Consider the following 26,420-nt stretch of genomic DNA (forward strand, 5'->3'; position numbering starts at 1 on the left):
GGTAGAGCGTTCACCTTTGGGGCATGGGGTCCTTGGTTAAATTCCAGCTCGCGCCAAGTGAACTTTGGTCTGCCAACACCGCATGCATGGGTTTTCTCGGGGTTCTGCCGTTTCCTTCTACTTTCTTAATTCCATCATTTTTCCATGTCCCATCGTCACCGTTTCCTTTAGCCTACTTGGCATAACCGTGGAACGTAAAACTTAAAGATTTCATTTCATTTTTCTTGTTACAACATTAGATTATCCTGCACGCCATAACCGTCTCTCTCTTGCAAGTTAATTACTGCAAATGATTATTCCTATTAATAGAGTCCGATAATCTTTCTAAGACAATAAAAAGTCATTTTTTCTCTTTTCTTTAAGAAAGACTAAGCAAACAAACATTATTATTGGTCACTATTATCAGTGTGTATATATATAGTTCTATTTCTTCTTGTTCTTTTTAATGTAAAGACATCTGTTTATAAGAGAGGAAACGACAAACGAGAAGTGTTTTTTTTATTATTATGTTTCTATTGTTACCATCTTAACGCTTTGATAATTTACTCATATAGGCCTATATTGTACTTGGTTTTCGATTTTATATTATTATGAAATTATTGTATAAATAACTAAATACCATTCAATTACCAACCCTGTCATCCCTTGCCATTCCAATATTATGTCACAACCCCGACATGCAAAAAAGAAAGAAAATAAACAACACAACTGTTTAATAAAATTTCTATTATAATAACACATGTGTTCCTTACATCACTAATACAGCTAAATGTAATTATGTGTTTTAACATACGTAGTGTTATTATGAAAGTTGTAATTTATTATTTAGACGTATCTAGATACATTCTATACTTCTGTGTGCAGGAACTGATCGTGGAAGACGTAACACCAATAGGGATACGCACGAGACGAGTCGAGACAGGATTTTCCTGACAAAATTCGAGTCGAGACACGGCTCTTCCAATAGTAAAATATACATTTTTCGAGTCGAGACACCACTTTTACAGCATATTTTCGAGACGAGACAGACACAAATCTTGTCTCGTGCGCATCCCTAAACACCAACATTCACCTGTACTGAGCGTGGTGGGGGTAAAAACTTGTTTTCCTATCAGGTTATGTGAAACAGATTATAGAATAAAATCCAGACTAAGATCTCTGTTAAAAGTCTACATATCTTTTGCACCCCGATTTTGCAGTGGCCAAAATATACTTTAAAAATATCCGTTAACAAATAAGCTAACAAAGCATTTATTTTTCTAACTGTAATCTCTCGTTTTTATTCAAAACATTTAGAAGTATTCGTTTCGTTAACTGGTACAATGACACATTAGGAGCAGTTTGGAGGTAGAATTTTCTCAGCTTCTGTCCGTTCGAGTCAGAAAGGTTTCTCTCGTAGACGTTGTATATATGTTTCACTAATTTAAATTTTTGCCAACAGATAAAAACATTCAAGCTACTACTATATCGGATCCTCTTGTGATTTCCAGATTTTTCAATAATTATTTCACAAATAGTTTTTATTGAAAATGATAATAATAATAATAATAATAATAATAATAATAATAATAATAATAATAATAATAATAATAATAATAATAATAATAATAATAATAATAATATAATCATCTTCTATTTACAGGTTACAAAATTACTAAACATTACCATGGCTAAGACAAGTTGGGCACAGGAAAAATCCTCTGATAAGTCATCTGATAAACTTCTTGATCAGCTGACCGCTTCGGAGCCAGATCAAGCCTGGGATGCAATTAAAGATAAAGTATATACTGAACTGTTTGCGGAGCCATTAATTATTGTTCCATCTCTGATCGATGCCAATATGTTTAGAATGTTCAATGTGTTTACTCAAAAGTCAACGGTAAATATTACATATTTTGTATAATCCAATATATTGTTTATATATAGTACAATATAATATAAAGGTAATTTTTAAAATAATGTAAAAAGCACCAATTGCTATGCTGTAGAACATTACTGTATATTACATGGCTTCAAATCGAATACAAAAGAATTATATAAACTTAAATTTAGAGCAGGGTGGCAAAATTCATCCTTTTATTATAAACTTTATTTATATTTACTTTATTTATATTATAAACGAGACAGTATAAAATTAGATGCGGTTGTTTGGCCTGTATCTTGTAATTTTCCAGCTCATTTCTTACAATTTTATGCCTTTGAAACTTTTTATTCAAATTATTAAAACAAAATCATCTACATCATAATTATTCCAGACTGACTAGCACTTCACTAGCGTCAAAATTAGAAGCTTCTGGACAAACTCGATAATCCCATCACCTTCATATAGAGGTTACCTCCTCAATTGCCGTTTAAAAATTATTACGTTTTCGCACTTTGATTTTATCATCAATATTCGTAAAATGATCAATATAATATGAGATTCAAGTAGTGCTCTCAAACGGGTCGGGTCAGCTCGAGTCGGGTTACGGGTCGGGTCGGGTCAGGCTACTCGGGTCGGGTCGGGTCAGCTCGGGGTGGGTTGTCGGGTCGGGTCAATCGGGTCAGCTCGGGTCGGGTCAATCGGGTCACCTCGAGTCGGGTTGTCGGGTCGGGTCAGTCGGGTCAGTTCACTTTGGTCAACTGAGTTTAGGTTGAGCTTAAACTCGGCTGGAGTCGAAAGCTGCTGTTTTTCACTAGCTGCCTAATTAAAAATAGCAATTTTCAATTGATTTTATAGAAACCATAAATCAATTTTGAACACTTGCAGCTAATGTTTTTATGGTAAATGATTATTTTTGTACTTGTGTGTACTTTAATTTTTAAATGTGGAAGATTGATTTTACCAAACGACTGTAATATTAATATCTACGCCAATATGAAGTCTGGATTTAGAACAAGACTAGAAGTTGTTTAAGCAAGGCCAAAAAAAAAAAAAAAAAGATTGGATATGGACGACCAAGCCCAAGCAGGGCCGCGGTGGCTCAGTGGTAGAGAATTCATCTCTGGTGCATGGTGTCCATGGTTCGATCCCAGCTTGTGCTAAGTGTGCTTTGTGGTGGAGAAACCAGTGTAGTGGGTTTTCTAGAGGTTCTCCTGTTTCCTCCCACTTTCTTCATTCCACCATTTCATTCATTTCTCAAGGTCACCATATCCCTTAGCCTCGGTGCAGAATCGAGGGATCTTAAATTGAATATTTCATGTTATTTCACCAAGCCCAAGAACATTGATACAAGAATAAGATAAAGATTGGATATGCAATACGAAGTGCATAGTAATCTTGGTCTTGCCCTTGTTTTGGTGATCACAAAGTAGTGATCAGCATATTTTCTTGCTTTCCGTATAGTACGAAAGACCATTATCAAAATCACACTTGGTCTTCATTTGTACCGATGAGGCGAGCATTCTTGGATCTTGTATAGCATGTAAGACTACCAAGACTACGAAATGCAGGACCAATATTTGCCTGTGCAAGACAAAGAATAAGACGCAGTATTGATGACCAAGACCCAGGGAGCGAATTGTTTGAATTTCATTTGTTGGGCTGAAAGTGATGAAATAAAATTAGTACTTTATAATTAATTATCATACTGTATTTTTAAATTTTAAATCACAAAATTCATGTTATGTATCTTCTTACTTGCAACTATATATACTGTAAAATACGTTTTAATTACCGAGAGTGGCGCGGGTCTTGGAATCATAAGAACCTATTTTGGAATTAAAGTTGAAGGGTTGGAAAAAATCGCAGGTGTTCTCCCGTTTCCTCAAACCCCGCAGGCGTTATCATTGTATTTTTTTTTATTTGCCATTTGCAGAAGAGTTACATGAAGCTAAAACAGCTTAGGACAGATATTCAGTACATAGTATACGTAAATAATTTGAAAAATATTTGTGAGCTACATTCACAGAAAATTGTTTACAAGCAGTTTTAAGAAACATCACATATGCATATTCATTTCCATACGGATATGTGTCCATAAGATAAAAAATCGTTTGACCAATTAACCATGTGACGCTATTGTTTTTCGTGATTGGAAAAAACTTATAGTCTGGGAACAAGGCATAATTATGATCAAACTTATGTGCAGGTTCTCGGCAAATCACACTTAACAGGCGTTGTAATTTAGCCCAGATAGAAGAAGAGTGAAGACACAACGTCAATCTGTGTTCTAGCGTGTCTTCCTGATTACAGTGTTGACACATATCCGTAGGGAGTACACTAATACGTTTTAACTTAACATGAGTAGGTACGAGCTCATTTACTATCGTATACCAGACACTCACGACCGCTGATGTCAACGTGGTGTTATGAATATTGAACCAAATTCTGGACCAATTTTTTGTTGGAAATTTCATTTGGATACGCGGAACGATATTATTGCAAAGAGGTGCGTGGAAGTGTGTGGATAGAAAGCGGATATGGGAGTAGTTGGTAGGATCAGAGATAGGAACATAGGACCAACCTTGCACGCAGTGCTGAATATACACCGGGGCCTGTTTGAGCGACATCATATTAGGAGGATTAGGTGCAGGGAGGGAAGAGATCCAACAAGAAATCCATTGGTGGGTGATTTGGTCAGTAACTTGAAATTGTTTATAATTATTAGCTAGAAAGAATGCAGTACATTTAGCTCTGACTGATATTATGTTCAAGCTTCCACAGTCAAGGGGTAGGGTAACAGTGTCACCCTTGACACGAAAATAATGCCCTGCCCACAGAACCAACCAATCAGGGAATTTATCTTACGAACATACAAATCACTAATGGGATAGCTATATATGAGCGGAGTACCACAATTTAGCACATAAATAACTATTGATGTACCAAATACGTTGGATTAGGTTTAAGTTGCGCAATTTGTGATTTAGACTGAGCATTCGTAATTTTTGAATGAGAGGATCCCAAATATGTTCATACTGTAAACTGTCTGAATTAGAAAACGTTATGCCCAGGATTTTCACTTTCGTAACCAGTTCAATGTTGGCAAATGGTAGGGGTATGCCTTCCATAGTCCAAGAATGAAAGGGCAACACTTTCGTTTTTTGTAAATTAAGCAGTTCGCCACTAAGAGCACTAAATTGTTGTAATTGGTCAATAATATAGTGAAATTGTTGTAGAGTGGTACAGCTAAGGCTAACATCGTCTGCGAAGGCAGTAACCGATATATTTTGCAGGTCATTCAGATCAGGTTGTATATATGCAGCTAACTTATATAATAAAGGTTCTAGTGCTAGGCCAAACAAAAACATGGAAATCGGGCAACCCTGACGAACTCCTTTCTGTAATGGAATGGGAGCAGTAGAAAAACCATTTATTTGAAGCTTAGCCGTGGCTGTGCTATAAATGTGAGTGAGAAAGTTAAGGAAAACTTCCGGAAAATTATACGCTCGTAGCACTGCAAACAGAAAGGCATGAGATAATCGATCAAATGCATTTTGAAAATCAAGGGATATCAGGCAAGCCGGTTTTCTATTAAACGTAAAATAACCTACAACATCCCGAATCTCGGTCAGCGCATAATAAACATTCTTATGTGGATTGAGAGCAGCCTGAAATGGACTAATTTTGTCTTGAAATATTGATTTGAGGCGTCGCACTAGAACTTTACTAAACAATTTGAGATCGGTGTTGAGCAAGGTGATTGGCCTATATTGTGTGACAGTGTTGGCATCAGAAGACTTAGGAATAAAGATCACATGACCATCATTTTGAAGGAAGTGCGAAGTAGCATAGAGTTCATTATATAATGTTACCATATCCACGCCTATGATATCCCAATACTGTTGATAGAGTGCATACGGCAAACCGTCACTCCCGGGACATGAGGTAGGATTACATTGCTTAAGCGTGTGAAGTATTTCCGCTTCTGTTAGTGGTGCAGTTAATGTCTGATTATCAGCCGCTGATAATTGTGGGAGCAACAAATTTAAATAATCGTGATACCCTTGGGAAGGGTCCGTAGTGGTAGCATATAACGTTGTATAATGGTCAAAGAAAACTTTTTGAATGTCAGGGAGGGCCGTAAGTTTGGTATTATTATGATTCAGGGTGTCAATCACCTTCCCAACACGACGTTTATGTTTCGCCATATAGTGATAAAATGTAATGTGTTCATCGGGCAGACAGTCTCCGTCTGGCAGGGTATGAACATATTTGCGTACATCATTAGCATGAGTTGTTTTATCCATGCCTTCGTTTTGTGAATTGCAATCATATTTTGCGGAGAACTGGGCAGGATCCAAAGTTCATGCAGCGCTCTGTAAAGATACGCTAGAGTGTCACGCTGGTCTCGTTTCTTTTCAGCTCCTTGCCATTTGAAAAAAAAACTTCTTATTTTAGGCTTCACATATTTGACCCACCAGTCATTTAGTGTTGGGTAGTAGTGACGTTGGCGGAGCCAGTACGTCTATTTAGTTCTAAACAAACATTTCGTGTCGGCGTCAGTAAGTAATTGAGTATTCAATTTCCAAGCTGTTTTTCCATAGGTTGTAGAAACACCTAGCGCAAATTTACATGTCCAGATTACAGCGGCATGATCACTGAACGGAACTATTTTCAAATGAATATCAGTGATGGAGGATACTAGATTAGTGGTTGCCAAAACCCGGTCCAATCGACTGCTCATAGTAGAATTTTTAAAAGTGAATTGGATATCTCGCCGGTGGTGGACCCAGACGTCCTTGAAAGGTATTGATGAAACTAGCTGCTGTAGGGCAGGTGATGGAATAAACCTTCCCGTGGTATCAATTGCTCTAGAGACAGCATTAAAATCGCCTGCAAGTATTATGTTATTCGGAACATTCGGAAATAATGGTAAGATTTCAGTAGAGTAAAACTGTTCCCGTGCTATTCGATTATTAGTGCCAGAATACGAATAAATATTAATGATTGTAATATTGTCACAAGTAATGCTAATACCCCTACCAGACGGCAAATGAATAACATTTGAGACCTCTATACCTCGTTTTCATAATATTGCTCTACCCCGGTGCGCTGGTCCTATATTGACATATGCAATATATTGGGGTAAAAAATCAAATTCTGCAAACGCCACTTCTTGTAATAAAATAAAGTCAGTCGATGTTTGGTTGATAAAGCTTCGTAAAAGATTGCGATTAGCATCACTTTGAATTCCATTCAAATTTAAGGTAATATATGATCGAACATTTGGCTTACGAACTTCTTGCATTGACCCGGATATAGCGCACAGGAACAGCAGAAACAAAAAGAAAGGAAATAACCTCTCTGGTACGTTTCTTAACAGACGGTACATTTGTAAACAACCTATATAACAGCATATAATAGAAGACAATGTAAATAAAGCTTTCGTATCGCAGGCACTATTACGTAAATCTTACTTTAGAGTCAAAATTACGACCAGACCGTGAAACGATCAACCTTGAAAACAAAGGGGGGGAGAGAGAGAAGAGCTGTGCGGTGTGTTCTTGGTCTCGTGTCTGAAACGTGTAAGATCGCAGAACGATATAAACACTTGGAACATGGTTTGTTTACGAATTCACTGGCTAACATTGTTTTCACCATTTGCTGGAGTGAGGGAAGACACTGCACTAGAAGGCCACACGGATAAAGCACTTGTTACGTCATTCCGTTCAGTAGATACTTTTGTTTTCCTTTTTTTGACACGTTTGCGCTTTGCACTGGCTGTAACCGAGGCTCTACTACAACAGGGGGAGTCACATGTGCTTCTTGGTTAATAGACATTTCAGGCTGTTTACAGTCGGGCGAGGGTCAGATGACAGGGTCGTTGCAGTAGTGGGAATCATCTTGGAGGTAGCATGAGGGGCACTGCCCTCTTTACTCTGCTTCTCGGATACAGTTGACTGAAGAGATTCAGTTTTGAGGGGCAACTGGGGAAAATTCCTCTCATCCTGTAAATTAGGAGCCGAAGGGGAGGGGGTGCTCTCTAGGACCATTGGTTGGGCAGTAGAAACCGTTGGCAACTGTAAATCGGGTGAAGAAGGGCAATAACTAGGAGTTGTCGGCATCTTACCACTGAAAAGTTCAGTCATCTTAATTGCAGTGGGAGCTGAAGTAGATATCACCTGGAGTTTAACTTTCCGTGGACACGCACTTGTGACGTGGTTCGGGGCCAGACAAATAAAGCAGGTTGACCTTGATACATGATACTAGCACGACACCCACGAACCACAATTTTAGAGGGAATATGTTTCCCTAAAATCATTTGAACGAGTCTATTACCATTATAAACTGGAAATGGTAACGTACTGGACCACATTTCCTCCGTGACATGTATCACTTGTCCATAGGGGCGAAGCACTGCACTAAGTTCATCATTAGTGATTTCCATGAGGAGATCCAATATGCGTACACGGGTATATTGTATACTTGCACTGGACAACTGTACTTGACTTATTGTGCCATTTTCATGCTCAAAATTCATGGTTTCCGGGTGCTAACGAAAAAAGGTGACCACGTGATATTGACATTTAAACTTGATGTACAAACTATAATCCTCATTATGAAGTTGAATCGCTGCAATGTCCTGAATATGTAATTGCAATTCGTTAGTTAACCAAGCCTGTATCCTGGCTACACTGGGCCTGATAGTACGCGTCATCTTGTCAAATGCAATTCGAACTGTATTTTTACGTAAAGCATTCATTGTAAGTGGTACAAAACTATCGTAGAGGGACACAACAACTAAGATTCACTAAACAAAACTATGCAGAAATCCGGGTTAGGTACACTGACAGACACACTACTGAAATTGTATCAAACACAAAGGCCGTCAAGGCGAACGTATAACCTAGTTACAGCGGAGCTCACACACGAGGTGCACTACACCGCGTCTCACAACGAACTCATAAGAATCTGTTTAGGAATGAAAGTTGAACGGTTGGAAAAATCACAGGTGTTCTCCCGTTTCCTCAACCCTTATCATTGTAGTTAAACGATTTCCCGAATTGTTTGAATTTCATTTGTTGGGCTGAAAGTGATGAAATAAAATTAGTACTTTATAATTAATTATCATACTGTATTTTTAAATTTTAAATTACAAAATCCACATTATGTATCTTCTTACTTGCAACTATATATACTGTAAAATACGTTTTAATTACCGAGAAATAAAAATCAAAGTGGCGCGGATCTCGGAATCATAAGAACCTATTTTGGAATGAAAGTTGAAGGGTTGGAAAAAATCGCAGGTGTTCTCCCGTTTCCTCAAACCTTATCATTGTAGTTAAACGATTTCCTTTTGTCTCCGCCAAGAGACTCTTGCTACTGCCTTCCGAGAAGACCCCCTGCCGTCCGAGTAGGTGAGAACACTGACCTTGAATAAAAATTTCGTCACACAGAACTAAAGCAATAAATAAATATTTGGTCTAGGAATTAATTCGTGCGGGTGGACAAGAGATGGCGCAACGAACGGAGCGTCCCACAGTTCCGTGTATCCACACATGTGTTGCAAACCCCTGTCATCGCGTATCGTTCGTAGTATAGGGCAGTGGATTAAAGCGTCAACAACACCAGTTTGTAGTTAAGTGAACATGGCGCAATTTGTGCCTGATAAAGTGTTTTTGCGGGGTGTCCTGCTGCACTACTTTAACATGCAGAAAAGTGCGACTGAAAGTCATCGTATTTTGGTGGAAGTGTATGGTGACCATGCTCTAGCTGAGCGAACGTGCCAGAAGTGGTTTGCACGGTTTAGAAGTGGTGATTTCGGCTTGGCAGACCAAGAGCGAGCTGGACAGCCAAAAAAATTTCAAGACGAAGAATTGACAGCATTGCTCGAGCAGGATTCGTGTCAAACGCAGGAACAACTTGCAGCAGCATTAGGCGTTGATCAAACAACAGTCTCCAAACGCTTGAAAGCCATGGGAATGATTCAAAAGATGTCACATTGGGTTCCACATGAATTGAAAGACAGAGACGTTGAAAGACGAAAAACCATTTGCGAATTGCTGCTTCAACGACTAGAGCAGAAAGGGGTTTCTGCATCGAATTATTACGGGTGATGAGAAGTGGATCCATTACGAGAACCCTAAACGAAAAAAGGCCTGGGTGAAACCAGGTGAACCAGGTCCATCACAACCAAAACGAGATATTCACTGTGCAAAGGTTATGCTGTGCATATGGTGGGATATGAAAGGTGTGGTGTACTATGAGCTGCTGCAACCGGGTGAAACTATGAATGGAGAACGTTATCGACGACAATTAATGCGTTTGAAGCAAGCTCTGGCCAGAACACGACCAGAATGGGAGAACAGACATGATAAACTTATTGTTCAACATGATAACGCTCGCCCACATGTCGCAAAACCGGTCAAAACCTATTTAGAAAATGTCGGATGGGAAGTTTTACCCCACCCGCCGTATTTACCAGACGTTGCTCCTTCGGACTACTACTTGTTCGATTGCATGAACAACGATTTGATTGGACAGCGGTTTACTTCTTCAGAAGATATCGAAACATGGGTCTCTGACTGGATCGCTTCCAAGGATGAGGACTTCTTTCGCCACGGAATCCGTACATTGCCTGACAGATGGGCGAAAGTGGTAGCTAGCGATGGACAATATTTTTCTTAAGGTATTTATGTATTTTGTGTTTGTACTACAGCTTCAATGTGTGCGTACCAACCGCACGAATTAATTCCTAGACCAAATAAATAAATAAATATCTCCCACGTCGGACATTGGTATCAGTTATAAAAAAAATAAACAAACCTCAAAAATGCCAAATATTCATTAAGATGCATATACAAGTCCCCCGCTTGATCTAGCTAGTGGTTAACGTGTAAGACTTCGGTACACGTGGTCCGGGTTTAATTCCCTATGGGAGTGCATTTTGGCGTTCACCCAGTGTCGTGACCACAGTGCTCTCAAACAAGTCGGGTTGTCGGGTCGGATCACTCGGATCAGCTCGGGTCGGGTTGTCGGGTCAGGCTACTCGGGTCGGGTTGTCGGGTCGGGTCAATCGGGTCAGCTCGGGTTTTGTTGTCGGGTCAGGTCAATCGGATCGGATCACGGGTCGGGTCACTCGGGTCGGGTCAGTCAATTCGGGTCACGGGTCGGGTCGGACTTCAACCCGACCCGACCCGACCCGTTCAGAACAGTAGATTCAACTATTTATATTTTGATATTTACTATCTACCTGTATAATTGATGCCTATTTATAGTGAAACACATTTCTAATCAGCGTTTCCCGCTGATCTTGAGTCTAGCGTGCACATATTTGATACATGTGATTTTCGTTTTATTCTCGGTAGGAGAGCCTTAAAAATTGAAGACCTGAATTGCAGAACATCCCAAGTCCGCCGGAGTACTTTTGTGATTCTAGAAGGAAGACAAAAAGATTATACTTAATAAGCTATTCTGTTTAGCTGATTTTTTTTTTTTTGTATTTTGTTTATAAAAATATTTTGATTTGGATTTACGTATTATTCAAGTGAATAGCCTTTAAACCTTGATGCTAACATGAAAAACCAAAAACGAAAAATACGAAGAAAGAGAGTGGACTTGGGATGTTATGCAATTCAGGTCCTTTAATTGGAACATATTACTGGATTCGTGTTACACCCTGTACAGAAGGTTCACGTCTCACATAGCATCGATGTTGAAAGAGACACCAAATTCCTATCCATCAACCAAATCCAGAAAATAAGATTCCTAACTCCCACAAGATGGTACGAGTGGTGAGAGCGGGACGCGCTTAACCGCAGTTGTGTGGAGCCATGGGTGAGAAAACTGTGGTATCGTAGACATGGCTGTACGAATGAAGTAACAGCGTAGTGCAAGAATCGCGCGGGAGTCAAAGTTCGCAAATGCGAGGAACACCCGTGAATACCAAATACAAACAAACATTGTCTTCCCGAAAAGCGTTGTGCGCGGTCTTCTGTGACCGACAGGTTGCCCTCAACTAGCATTGTTGGTCACTATGGTGCTTGTTGTGCACATTACTTCAGCCTGAAATTGTTAAATTAACAGAATTAAATTGTCTGTTCCATCTTTTGACCATACTTCTAGTCATGACATCCGGCTCTTGTACTTCACACAACTTAATTTTGGATCTCTCACACCGAGGTTCTTAGAATGGATAAACCTGATTACCATGCGTACCTCATATCCGGAGGGAAACTATGCGCTCACGGGTATTTTCTGTACGACAGTTCTCTCACTTCTGACTTTACATAAGTTCGTTCGCACTACCTTATGGCTAGATGTTCTTCCTTCACTAATGTATGACTGTGACCCACTCAGACAACTCATGAAACCTCGAGGCACTTAGATAACTTACTTTTAGGTTGCACCTCATTCCCGGCGACGAATTTTCAAAAGGAACATTTCAATAATTTTTATCCCATTCTACTTGAAACTGTGAAACGGTATTCGAAATCGTATGTGTATCATAATTTACATAGGAATATTAAGGTAATGTGCCGGTGCTGTGACATCAGTTGTAGCTCAAAATACTTATTAAATGAATGCAACCAAATGGGGATGAAACTGATGCACAACACGGTACTTAACTGTAAAATTGTGGTTGAATTTAAATAAAATTAAAATGTTTCTAATTTGAAAAATGACTAGTTGTGGGAAAGAGGTGAGAGAGAGAAAGGATATAGTTAAGAAATAAAGGAAGAGCACTAGCCTGATAATTACAACGAGGCTGGCGTCGTCCTGGTCATCTGTAACAATGAAGGGTTTGTCCTGGAGGAACCTGGATGTTCCGGTAACAGCCAACACCTGGAACTCAATCCTGCTGGACTGCTAGGGGCGTCGAACTCTCTCTGCGATAATGCGTCTTTAGGATGTCCTCTTACACCTTCATTCCACTAGTCTCAACTGACAAACTCAAAACATGTCTGCGGCAATGAACCGGCAGAATGGTATTCTTTAGACATGGAGTCGGTCGTCCTCCAATGGTGGGATCTGCTTGTCTCCGATGATCCTGTACCTTCCTCAACTTCGTGGTGAATACCCTTTGTTGATGTGTCCTCCACGGTTTTGTTTAATCAAAAAACGATGAGCCTGATGTTGAGTGAACCAGGATATGTCAGTTAGTGGAAAGGAATGCGGAAAGGAAAGAAGGAACTAGACGCGTTTATTGAGAATTTCAAAAGTAACAATTAACAAATATATGTTTACAAAAGTTGCCTAAGAATGTACAATCTTGATCAAAGTTTTTTTCCGATGAATTTTCCAAAGTCCATGATTCTTTCGTTAATAATGTAATTTAATAAAATAATTGAACTTAGCAAAGTAAGTTGGAGTTTACACAATTATCTCATGGTCACGTCACATCTAATACACAGTTACTTCACAGTAGGATATCTGAGTCTTTTTAAATATCATACACTTTTTTCGTACTCTTTACTCGATTAAGCCAGTTTAACCATTTCGAGACCGGGTGGCCAAATGGCTCCAACGGTAAGGCCACTTTCTTAATCCTCTCCTATGGGAACATTAATTAAGATAGCGGGATGATTTTTCTGTGTCAAATACAGTTAGACCATAGTTTAACTTGATTGTATTTTTCCCTGAGTGTCGAATTTCAATCTCAAATTTGATCCCAAAGTCAAAACTTCGAGAATTTTCGAAATTCTAATTCTCTTTCTTTAGTTTTTTAGTATTACTTTCTTCATTTTAGAGAGATGTACTTAGGACTTGTCAGGTATATATCCCATATGAATAACTAATTTCTAGACCAATTTGAAGAGCTCACAATCAGTGTTGCCAACTAGGAAAATCAAAATTTTCGTTTTTTCAAAATTGATGTTTATAAATCCGTTCCTATACGTACGAACACAAGTCAACTTATGCGAGTCGAACATCAGTTTTTACTAAAAAAAAGGAAGCACAGATCGTTACAAGTATGTAATTAGGGGCGCACGAAAAATTAGAAATTAGTTTCTAAACCATGATTTTTGTTTACTTATCTCTTTACCATAAACTATTTTTTCTTTAAATTACAAGCTTCGTTTCTTAGATATCGACATGATACTTCTAGGATATATTAGTGGTGTACAAAAGTTTACTATAAGATAGTTTGAGTCTTTCTAGTAGCAGTCTTTCCAGCCGTATAAAATTTTAGTTCTCTATTTTGGAGAAAAAATTAGGAAAAACCTTTTTTCCCTTTTATTGGCTACATTTGCGTCTTGTTGGCTACATCGGGACAAACGTAGCAGTAGCTGAAAGCCCCGTCTTTGCCCTACAAATGTGCACCGTGAAAAGTTTCAAGAGGATAATTAAGGGAAGTACAGTTGAGGTTTATACTAGACCGTGTTCTCTAAGTGGAAAAAGACAATTGTGAGTTTTTTGTTAGGTAGAATGAGATTTTTTAAATGACATACATGGTTTATTAAATATAGTCATGATACTTCTAGGATAAATAGTGGTGTTCCAGAGTTTGTTTTTAAGATAGTTTGAGCTTACCTGGTAACATTGTTTCCAGCCACAGAAAATATTAATTCCTTATTTTAGGTGAAAAATTTGGAAAATATCAAACTTTTGCCTCTATAATTTCCCTCTTGTTGGTTACATTGGAACAAACGTACCAGTATATGAAAGCTTTGCGTTTGGCTAACACAACGCATCATAGAAAGTTTCTCAATAGGACAACTAGGAAAGCTGCAGCATCTGCATGACTGTTGATTTTTGCTTCTGAGGCTGAAAAAGTGTACAAATTTCGTGTGTACGATAAGAGAATTTTTCTTTCTGTTTTTGTATGGCAGCCAAAGACTTCACGTTTGCGTTGTACGTTGTTGACACACCAGAAATTATTTTGAAGTGACTTCAACCCATGTTGTACAGTGTTGCCAGCTCCAAAAATTCCTAAAAATCTGGTTTCCCTTCATAATTTCCCTCCAGTAGACAACACTGCAATCAAATTTACAGCATAAAATTGCCACATCCTTCATCTAAAAAACGAGGTCTCAACCATACCAATTAGTCTTTGAGTTATAATTCATTAACTGAAAATCTACGAAAGCGCCAAAAATGACCCTCTCTCGACAGGGTTAAAAGTACTTTTTTCTGAACACTGCTGTTGCAAATCCTATTTCTGTTTCTGTTTCCTTTATGCATTTCAAATCTCTATTTATAACACTATATCTATTTCTTAATTTAGGAGACTTATTCTACTATCAATAATTCAACTACTTCCCCTCCTTTTCAATAAAATTTGCCCTCATTGTTTAAACGTCAAATTTCATCCTGTGTTATACATTGTCTTTTTGTTTTAATTTTTACTTAAGTAGCATGAACTATTTTATCTTCATATTGATTATCCTCAATCGTTTAACCTGAAACCAATATTACACTTTCAATATTCATAACGATTTAAACTTTAGTTAAGCTTTTCGAAACTCTATTTCTAGTTACAATTTTCTCTCCCATTTCTACTCTTATTTTGATTCTTACTTAATGTAAGTAAAAGGCTAATAGTCACCATAAGAAACAAACCTCATGACTAGGAAGTACTTTCGAAGAACATCGTCTTCATCTTCAGCCTAGGCACACTTCGAAAAGGATTTAAACAATTGGAAAGAAATTATGGATAGGTAAAAATGTTTAAAAAGAATTTTAAAAATATGCGAAGTAAAGATCTTCTTGTCACTAGAAATAAACATACGTTAATATAACTCGACAAGTTTCAAACCAAGATGCGCAGATCGCTACGGAGCACTTCGTATTCCGCCATCCTCCCCACTACTCTTCCATCCACTGGTCTGGCTTTGAAAGTTCCAGTGATACTAACTCAGTAAACTTATGTTACAACAAATATCACCTGCTAAAATAAATATTACCATGCAGCGTTAGAGTACCGACTCGTAATTCTCATATCAGTGGTCCATTTCATTTAATCCCGCTTTCGAAAATGCGTTGCGGTGGTAGCTCTTCGTATTCTACGGTAGTATATTCACGTATGTTTCGTTATTAAGCTTTATAACGAAGAGAAACCAAAAGGCGAATGACTTAATTTTCTAGATGCCACATTAAAGACTGACCTGACAGCCGAGCCTACTAGAACATTACGATACTGAACCAGGGGCGAATACAGAACGGGGGCGCATCTTTCTGGAAGGGAAATATTTCTGTCTTACTTCAATGAGACGAGTTGACAAAAGTATTTTTGTCAATATAAGACAACAAATAAGCTGCTTTCAGTCTATTGTTAGTACAAACTATGTCTCAAGTGTTATAATATTTAACATTTTGCGCCCCCATCCTTCTCAGTAAGAATGAATAATTATTCTCCTTCCAAGGCTGAAGATACTTGTGCAAAAAAAAAAAAAAAAAACTATAACAATGATAACTAGTAGAGAAAACTTTGTTCAACGATTTCTTTTATTTCAGCTAGTTCCTCTTCCAGAAGTGCTTATCAAAATATTTGGCACAGTTACAATTAAAATATTTGATTTAATCATCACCCTAGGTATACGATCGAGACGAGACGAGACATAATTTTTACGAAAAGATTCGAGACGATACAAAATTCTTGCAATAGAAACATACATTTTTCGAGACGAGATATCACTTTTACAAAATAGTTTCGAGTCGAGACAACTTCAAAATTTGTGTCGTGCGCATCACTAATCAATTCAGTAAAAATATAAATTTAAGTTTATTATTCTATAAAGCAGGGTGTTCACGGTGGATAAATGTGTAAGCTCGTCGTCTTGTAATCAAGGCATCCCAGGTTCGATGGGGATACGAGTGGTTCGGATCTCACTTTAAACTGTAGACCTCGTCTTTAGGACGTCATTTTCATCTCATGGAAGGCAATAGCAAACCACCATGGGTTAACTTTTCACAGGGAGCTGCTGCAGGTCAAAGACCTGCCTTCAGGCAGAACACGTCATCATAATCATCATTCTGTATAGGCCTATATAAAGATGTTTCCTTCTAACCATAGCTCTGTAATAATAAAATGGAGTGAAATATTCAGTTTAACATCCCACGATTATGCATCGAGGCTAAGGGGGACGGTGTGATGAGGAATGAGTGAAATGGTGGAATGAAGAAAGTGAGAGTAAACAGGAGAACCCCGAAAAACCCACGCACACGGTGTTTGTCTACCACAAAGCCCACTTGGCGCGAACTGGGATCGAACCAGGGACCCCACGCACCAAAGGTGAACGCTCTACCACTGAGTCACTACGCCCCTTGTAGCTCTGTCATAATTGGGAATGTTTAAAGTCCGAATCTTACTTTTTTTTAGTAGGTAAGCAACCTCATGGTAGAGGTCTGCACGAGCTCAGGCCTAGGGCCGGGCTTGGCCCGTAAATTTGTAAATAAACAATCATATTTCTCGGGACCTTTTCGGGCATAATACAACGATATTTTCTGGAGAACTTTTAACGCACACCTAAATTTATAACTTGAGACGCCCACACTTAAAAATCACTGTGCAATTGTGAGAAAAGTTGTGTAATAGAGAGAGAGAAAAAAAAGAAACTAAAAGTAACAGAAATAAGTATGCTTACCTGGTCTGAGGGAAAATACTGCTTCTTACACTGAATTACCTGTAAAGGAACCAGAGCGTTGGGAACAACCTGTCTTGGTTTTTTCTTCAAGACAATGTCAGTTTATAGGGCCTATTATATGAGAATTTATATAATGACTTTTTTAAAAATAGAATTCATATAAATGTCAAGGATAACCTTTATTTCCTTGTTGTCTCTGAATCATGAAAGCTTTTAAACTGCAAAATTAAACATGTAATTGTTGCAAATAAAAAATACAATTTTGCCCTAATTGTTAAGTTTTTGTAATTCGGGCTTATTTCGGGCTCATTTGATTATCACATGGGATCGGGCCCAAATGCTAAAACATATCTCTCTCTGGTTGTTCGTGGACTGTATTATTTTGAACACAAAGTTCGTTGCACTATTTATTATATTGTAAACAAACAACTAAATACACTAATTGCTATACATAAGCAACTACACACTATGCAGTCACACACGCCACGTTGACACTTATAAAGCACTATAAATTATCCAGTGTTGCCAAATACAAAACAAAAGAATAATGAAATGCGGCCGAACATACCGCCCACCTTGAAATATCATTTCAACACTACATATAATTCTACACATTACTCTACACTACACATTCTACATATTATTCTTCATTAAATGGAAGAGGAGAAAGTTTTACAATTGGTCGTTTGAAAATACCTTTGCTAGTTTTAATAGTAACAGTTCTAACAATATTATCTACACCAGGATGAACAGCAACTACTCTTGCTAAATTCCAATGTTGAGGAGATGTCTTATGTTCCTTCACTAATACTAAATCATTGATCTTGATATTAGCACGTTTACACCACCACTTTTGCCTTTGTTGCAGCCGAGACAAATATTCTGTTTGCCAACGGTTCCAAAAATGTTGGACCAATCTTTGAGTTAATTGCCAGCGTGACAAATGATTGATTTTTAATTCACACAAATTTGGTTCAGGTATTGCTACTAATGCATCGTGAATTAAAAAATGACCAGGAGTTAATACCTGATAGTCATTAGGATCAGAAGATAGAGCAGTTAATGGTCTAGAATTTAAACATGCTTCAATCTGACACAAAACTGTATACATTTCTTCAAATGTGAGTACAGTGTTACCAACTACACGTCTCAAGTGGTACTTGACAGACTTTACACCAGCTTCCCATATGCCTCCAAAGTGAGGTGAGGATGGTGGATTAAAATGCCAATTTATAGATTGCATACAGAGGTAATTACATACAGACTCTTTTGAATCACCATTCGTTACAAGTTTCAGTAAGGATTTTAATTCTCTGTTTGCACCTATGAAATTTGAACCACAATCACTGTAAATATCAGTAGGTTTTCCTCTTCTAGCTATAAAACGTTTTAAAGCTGCAATAAATGACTCTGTTGAAGCATCACTTACCAATTCTAAATGGATTGCTTTGACACTGAAACAAATGAAGAGTGCTACATAACCTTTGAACAATTTTGAATTTCGACTTTTCATATTTTTTAACATTAGTGGACCAGCATAATCTAAACCGCAATGCAAAAATGGACGAGTTGGTGTTACTCTACCAACAGGAAGTTGACCCATTAATTGAGAGGCTGTTACACCTGACTGTTTGTGACATGTTACACAACATTTTACAATTTTCCTTACAAAGTCACGACCACCAATAATCCAAAACCTTTGTTGCAAAACAGATAAAAGTAACTGTGAACCTGCATGAAGATGCTTTATATGTTCAGATTTTACAAGAAGTTCTGTAATTCTAGCATGTTTTGGAAGTAAGATAGGATATTTGAAATCATATGTTACACTAGCATTTTGCAAGCGACCTCCAACTCTCATGACATCATTTTCATCAAGAAATGGATTTAAACACAATAGTTTGCTATTATAAGGCAAAGGTTTTTTCATACGTAAGTATTTTATCTCAAGTGGATATTCTGATTCTTGAGCTTGTTTTATCCAATGCATTAATGCATTTGACAACTCCTTTGTAGTTAATGGTCCACTACATCTTAACTCCTGTTTACTTTTGCTATTCCTAATAAATCTTTTACACCAAGCAGTAACACGAACTAACCTAGATAATGATGAAAATTTATCTGCTATTGTACAGTCAACCTTAATGTGCATGTTAACAGTTGAAGACTTTCGCTCACATTGAACAGAATCTAGATTTCTGCAATTAATATTTACAATAGGTAACTCTGATTCCATCAACCACTTTGGCCCATTCCACCATAGTGAATAAGACTCTAATTGTGACGGATTCAAACCTCGAGAACTACAATCAGCTGGGTTGTCTTTGCTCGATGTGTGCGCCCATTTAATAAAAATTGATTGTTGGATCTCAGATACCCGGTTAGCCACAAATGTTTTCCATTTACTCGGACATGAAGAAAGCCATGCTAACACAATTGTAGAATCTGTGTAACAGACAACCTGTTCAAACTTGATTAACATTGCCTTAATGACCGTATTGACTAATCTACATAACAATACTGCAGCACACAATTCTAACCTAGGTATTGATATTTGCTTTATAGGGGCAACTTTGGTCTTTGCAGCAATTAGGTATACTTGCACATTTCCAGATGTATCTATACAACGTACATATGCTACTGCAGCATACGCCTTTTCACTAGCATCTGAGAACCCAATTAGATCATATTTCACAATATTTTCAGAAGAAATACACCTTTTGATCTTAATCTGTCTCAACAATGGCAATTCTTGACAATATGCTTCCCACGAGCGAGCAATATCATTCGGAAGTACGTCATCCCATTCAATTTTTAATTTCCATAATGATTGTAGCAACAATTTTGCAACAATGGATACTGGAGATAACCAACCAAGCGGATCATACAATTTTGCAATATCAGCTAGTAACATTCGTTTTGTCATTACTGACTTAGAAGTGGGAACAACAATAGAAAATGAAAATGAATCACTTGATGGATTCCACTGTATACCTAAAGCTTTTACATTCTCATCTTCATTAAAACAAATTAACGACTGAGTTTCTCTTAAGTGAGAAGGTATACTATTTAGCACATTCATGTCGTTAGTAGACCATTTTCTTAATTCGAATCCACCTTTTTGTAATAATGCTGTTAATTCTGAGTACAATACCATTGCCTCACTACTATCAGCTGCACCTGAAACTAAATTGTCAACAAAGAAATCATTCATGACTAATTCTGCAGCTCTGGGATAACAATGACCTTCATCTACAGCTAACTGTTGCAAACACTTTACAGCCAGATATGTAGCCGAACTGGTTCCATAAGTAACAGTTAACAATCTAAAATCAGTAATAGGTTGGTCAACTGTTTCTCTCCACACTATTCTCTGGTAATCAGAATCAGTTTGATCTACCTTAACTTGTCTGTACATTTTTGCTATATCAGCACACAATGCAATTGGATGAGTTCTGAACCTTAATATTAATGGGATAATATCATCTTGTAATTTTGGACCTACCATTAAGTTGTCATTGAGAGATACTCCACTGCTAGTTTTAGCACTACCATCAAATACAACCCGCAATTTAGTGGTAGAACTACTTTCATTTAAGACACAATGATGCGGCAGATAATAAGATTCAGATACAAGCTTATCAAGTTCTACATCAGGAATTTTTTCCATGTGACCTAAGTCTAAGTACTCCTTCATGAAATCACAATATTGTTTACATAAATCAGGATCTTTCTGTGACTTACGTTCCATCTGGCATAATCGCTTTACTGCTGTGTCCCGTGATACCCCTAGAGGCTCAACATTTTCTTTAAAAGGCAATTTTACAATGTATTTACCATCAACATCACGTTTGTAAGTTTCAGCAAAATACTGCTCACATTTTTGCTCTTCAACGGATAAATGTTGTACAGTTGGCAACTCCTCTACTTCCCAGAATCTTTGCAATGTTTTATTGAGATCAACAGAAACAAAATATGACTGAACACTTGATGTATTATTCGTTAAGTTAATCTGACCACACAATACCCAACCTAACACCGTTTCAATGGCAGACGGAGCTCCATTCGTACCTACGTGTCTCCCACTGAGCAACAATAATGGGAAAACATCAGCACCTAATAACACATCAATAGGGCCGCTTTTATTAAACTGTGGATCAGCTAAGTTTACTTGTTTCACAATTTCCCAATTACCTATATTTGTAATAGTTACTCTGGGTAAGTTACTTGTGATTCTTGGGACTACTATTGCTTTAGTATGAATATTATTATTACTGTACAATGACTGAAAACACAAATCAACTATTGCATGAGAATTTCCAACGTTAGAACCAGTAACACCTGATATGCTCATGTTTATTTTCTCTTTGTTTATGCGTAATTTCTGGACGCAACGTTCAGTTACAAACGATAATTCACTACCACAGTCGATAAGTGCACGAAATTGTATCAACTTATTTGCATTATCTTTGATATTTATGACAGCGGTGGACAACAACACCTGAGGAATTAGTTTTTGATTTATAGAATGAGAACAATTTACTTGATCTACTTTATCCTTCTTTTCAAAATGCAATAAAGTATGATGTTTTTTGTTGCAAGTGTGGCAACCCTGCTTCACATTACACTTATTTACGGAACCATTTAAGGTCAAACAATTGAAACAAAGCGAATTCTTTTTCACAAAACTATGCCTATCATTCACTGACATATTTATGAACTTTTGACACTTATATAGCTTGTGGTTATTTTTACACATGATACACGACACAATTGGACTTGAATGATGCACTAACGTGTTGCCTTTTTTGTTTGTTTTTAAAGCAGACGTGTCTGCTGGTGACCTTGCACTCACTGCAGCTAACGCTTTGGCACGTTGTAATATGAACTCTTTCAGCTGGTCGAAAGTTGGTTGTTCGTTTTTCTTCAATGAAAGCTCCCATTGTTTTCTGGTGTTCTTATCTAGCTTCTCACCCACATGGTAAATTAAAATCACATCCCAATGTTCCACTGGAAGGCCCAAGGATTTAAGTTCACACACACACTGAACACTATTGTCAACCAATCTTCGTAACTCACCTGATGACTCATTCTTCACAGCTGGTTGAGTAATCAACTTGCTCAAAATATGATTTGCTAGCTCCCTCACGTCTTCATATCTTGATTTAAGTAACTCCCATGCTACTTTATAGTTATCATCAGATATGGAAATAGATTGCAACAATACAGCAGGTTCTCCTGATACAGCTGTCTTCAAATACTGCAACCTTTGAGCATTTCCTAACCGATTGTTATTATGAACAGCAGCAACAAATAAGTCACGAAACGATAGCCAATCTTGCACTCTACCACAAAATGTAGGAAGTTCTAAGTCTGGCAACTTTACATCTGTGCACTGTTTATTAGATGTATTTACCTGTTCAGTATTAGGTGACTGCATATTGTACAAAATTTCTAAGACAGAGTCCAACTTATTTTGCACTTCATTAAATTCTCCGTCATATGTTGCAAACCCACTTTCACCACCCACAGAAATGAACTTTGTAATGAGCTCTGTGCAATCGCCATGTAATTGCGTAGCACGTTCAGTGTACAGCTTGATACTGAAGTTAGGCTTGTCTTTATTCTCGTTCACTTTATGTATTAACCTTGTCACTTCACGTTTCAAGACAGTTTTCTTACCTATGAGTTCTTCCATTGTTATAATTCTGCACCACTTTGACAATGCACTACAAAATGAAGATACTGCGCCACAAGTTCGCAAACCACGCACATGCACAACTGGAACAAAATCCGGCCCGGAGGACCACTTTAATGTTCGTGGACTGTATTATTTTGAACACAAAGTTCGTTGCACAATATACTATTTATTATATTGTAAACAAACAACTAAATACACTAATTGCTATACATAAGCAACTACACACTATGCAGTCACACACGCCACGTTGACACTTATAAAGCACTATAAATTATCCAGTGTTGCAAAATACAAAACAAAAGAATAATGAAATGCGGCCGAACACTGGTCGAGCCTCATATTATTAATTCACGGGCCGGGCCCGTGCAGACTACCTCATGGATACACTGTAAGCAGTGACGCTTTCCAACGAGGCGATCCCTTCACGCCTTCTGAAGGGAAAATTTCTCTTTTTGTTATTATTTTTTCATTGGTACAACCGGCAAGAGAATTTTTCCAATTTATTAAACCAATAATTTGCGACAATACGGTGCGGCAATGCGACTAAAGACGGCGGCATTCTTTCCATAATCTCACCATATACACAAAATACAAAAGTAACGAACTCTTCATTTCTCCCCCAACAATCCTTCCGCGACCTGCCTTCAGGATGTCATTGCCGAATAGTCTATATCTTTGAAACAGAAATGGACCAGTTGGTAATACATTGGGCGGCATTGTGACAGAAAAAAAAATCCAGCTCCTAAATAGATCAAGGGTGCTCCGCCCTGTCAAAGACAAAATGTGTGCTTCGGTTCAATGACCACACTTAAGGGTTGAGAAAGGTCAGCGTAAAGAAAAGCACATTATCGAAGTTCAGGCGAGGAATCAGTGATCTGTTAAAACTGCTGACATTTGTGTGGCACCCATCTACCCGATTGATTCGTGTCGAAGAAGTTGTTGTTCTCGGAGGTGTTTCTCTGTTTTTGAAGTAGTGTCTTTCTTTCATGTGTTTGCGTTTTTGAGCAGTAGTGAGTGTGTGAGGCGCATTACGTGATTATTGACTGTGAAAATCAAATCATGTCGGGTCCGTCCAAATCCACAATGTGCTCTGGAAAACCTCTTAGAGGGCAAGCCAGAGAAATTGTTTTCAATGTTGCAACGTATTTGCAAAATCAAAAAGAGTTATATAAACTTAAGTATAATGTTGTCGAATCCACAAGCGCCGCCACGGGAGTATCTAAATGGATGGTTTCTCAAGTTTTAAAAGAAGGAAAACAGTCGCTGGCGAAAGGTGAGCTGAATTTCTCTACACCGACAGGTAAAAAGAATCCAAGGAAAAAGCGAATACAAACAGATGATTTTGCTAAAGGTGCAATTAGGCGAAAAATTCATGAATTTTACACAGTAAAGAAAGTAGTTCCAACATTACGAAAACTAACTAAAGCTATAAGAGAGGACGGCATATTAGATTGTAGCAGTGAGTATTTAAGGTGTCTTTTAAGGTCTATAGGGTTTAGGTGGAGAAAATGTCAGTCAAGGAGAAAGATTTTGATTGAAAATCCGAACATTGCTGAGTGGCGTGCACGATATTTAAGGGACCTGCGTGAATACAGAAAACAAGGTAGGCCAATTGTATATGTTGATGAAACCTACATTCACGCATCACATTCAGTACCGGCGTGTTGGCAAAGTGAGAGTGAAATAGGTGTAACAGAAACTGTTGGAAAAGGGCCACGTCTTATTATTGTCCATGCAGGAGGGGAATTTGGGTTTGTTGATAATGCTTTATTAATGTTCAAATCTAAGCAAAAAAGTGGAGATTATCATGATGACATGAACAGTAGAAATTTTTCAAAATGGATCGATGAAAAACTACTTCCTAATCTTTCCGAAAACAGCGTTGTTGTCGTTGATAATGCCAGTTATCACAATGTTCAAATCAATAAAAGACCAACTCAGGGGCGTCATTTGGGGAGGGCAGGAGGGGGCAATTGCCCCCCCCCAAGAGTTTGAGGAATACATATACTTTAATAGATTGTCTACTAATATACTAGTATAAAACGTGAAAGTCTCATGTCGGTGGTGCTCTTGCCCCCCTCAAGCGAAGTCTGAAATGACGCTCCTGGACCAACTATGTCTTCACTTAAAAGCGACATGATACAGTGGCTATCAACGACAGACAAACCTATAAACGAAACCGAAATTGAAGCGGAGAATAGAGTAAAAACATTGTGGAGAATGAACAAAAGACAACTGTTCTTAAGAATTCAAAGTGTACCTTATGTGAAACAATACGCGATTGACAAGAAATTTATAAACGCGGGGCACACTATAATAAGACTTCCACCTTACCACGCAGACTTAAATCCTATTGAACTTGTGTGGGGGGAAATCAAGACCAAAGCGAGACAATGCATTTCCGATTCACTGGATGCAAAGAAAGAATTACTGGGAAAGTTATTTAATGAATATTCACCACAGAAATGGGTAAAATGTTGTGAACATGTGAAAAAAATTGAAGATTCTTACTTTGAAAGAGACGGACTTATGGATGAGCGTGTAGATGAACTGATAATTAGATTTGGTGAAACCGATTCAGACTCAGATTCATCGGCCGATACAGACTCAGATGAGTGGGAGAGTGAAACTGAAGGAGAAATGGAAAACATTTAGAAGGTGAGTTCTGTTCTATCGTTTATTTATTTTTCATTAAAATTAATTTCGAACTTTTCCAACGGTTTTAATTCATATATTACGTTGGTAAGAAATACTTAATTATTTCCCCTAATCGTACTTAATTCTTTTAATATTCAAAGAGAAAATATTAAAATGCATTAACAATTTAAAACAGTCAATATACAGCATTTACACTCAAATGTCGTAGAAAATCCTCAGACCATTCCGCTCCCTGCAGATTGCAACACTGCAAAACATCATTGTCGCGGAGAAGGGAGTGGGGAAATGTAGGATTAGGTGCGCAACAGCTACGCTGCAGCGTTCTGTTTACAAACTTGTACACTTATAGTAATTCACTTGTCACTGTTTACTGTTGCTTACTGTTTTCCTTTCTCCATTACCTTCTAGACGGCAAAAGTGAGTAGCGAAAACACTGCTCCAAATGGCATTTATGTCACCTTTATCTGAATTTAGTGCCGGTTTCTCCTTATGAATGTAATAAGCTTCTTTAATTTTCGGTTCAGTTGTTGTTTTTGTTTCTTCGATCAAACATGAATTAGTAATGTTGTGCTTATTTTCTTTGAGATGTGATGCCAATCCAGATAACTGT

General features: G+C 37.8%; 1 protein-coding gene across 1 annotated transcript in view; it reads left to right on the forward strand.

Moving 5' to 3' along the window:
- Positions 1–26,420, forward strand: part of LOC145670267 (uncharacterized) — a 132,011-nt gene that overhangs the window by 23,300 nt on the left and 82,291 nt on the right. The window contains exon 2 of the mRNA XM_081738693.1: positions 1,643–1,879. Coding sequence (XP_081594819.1) covers positions 1,667–1,879 — 213 coding nt within the window. The 5' untranslated portion in view covers positions 1,643–1,666. The remainder of the gene's footprint in view (positions 1–1,642; positions 1,880–26,420) is intronic.

The sequence above is a fragment of the Thermobia domestica genome, chromosome 14 (genome assembly GCF_964235325.1).
Source record: "Thermobia domestica chromosome 14, izTheDome1.hap1.1, whole genome shotgun sequence".
Taxonomy (NCBI): domain Eukaryota; kingdom Metazoa; phylum Arthropoda; class Insecta; order Zygentoma; family Lepismatidae; genus Thermobia; species Thermobia domestica.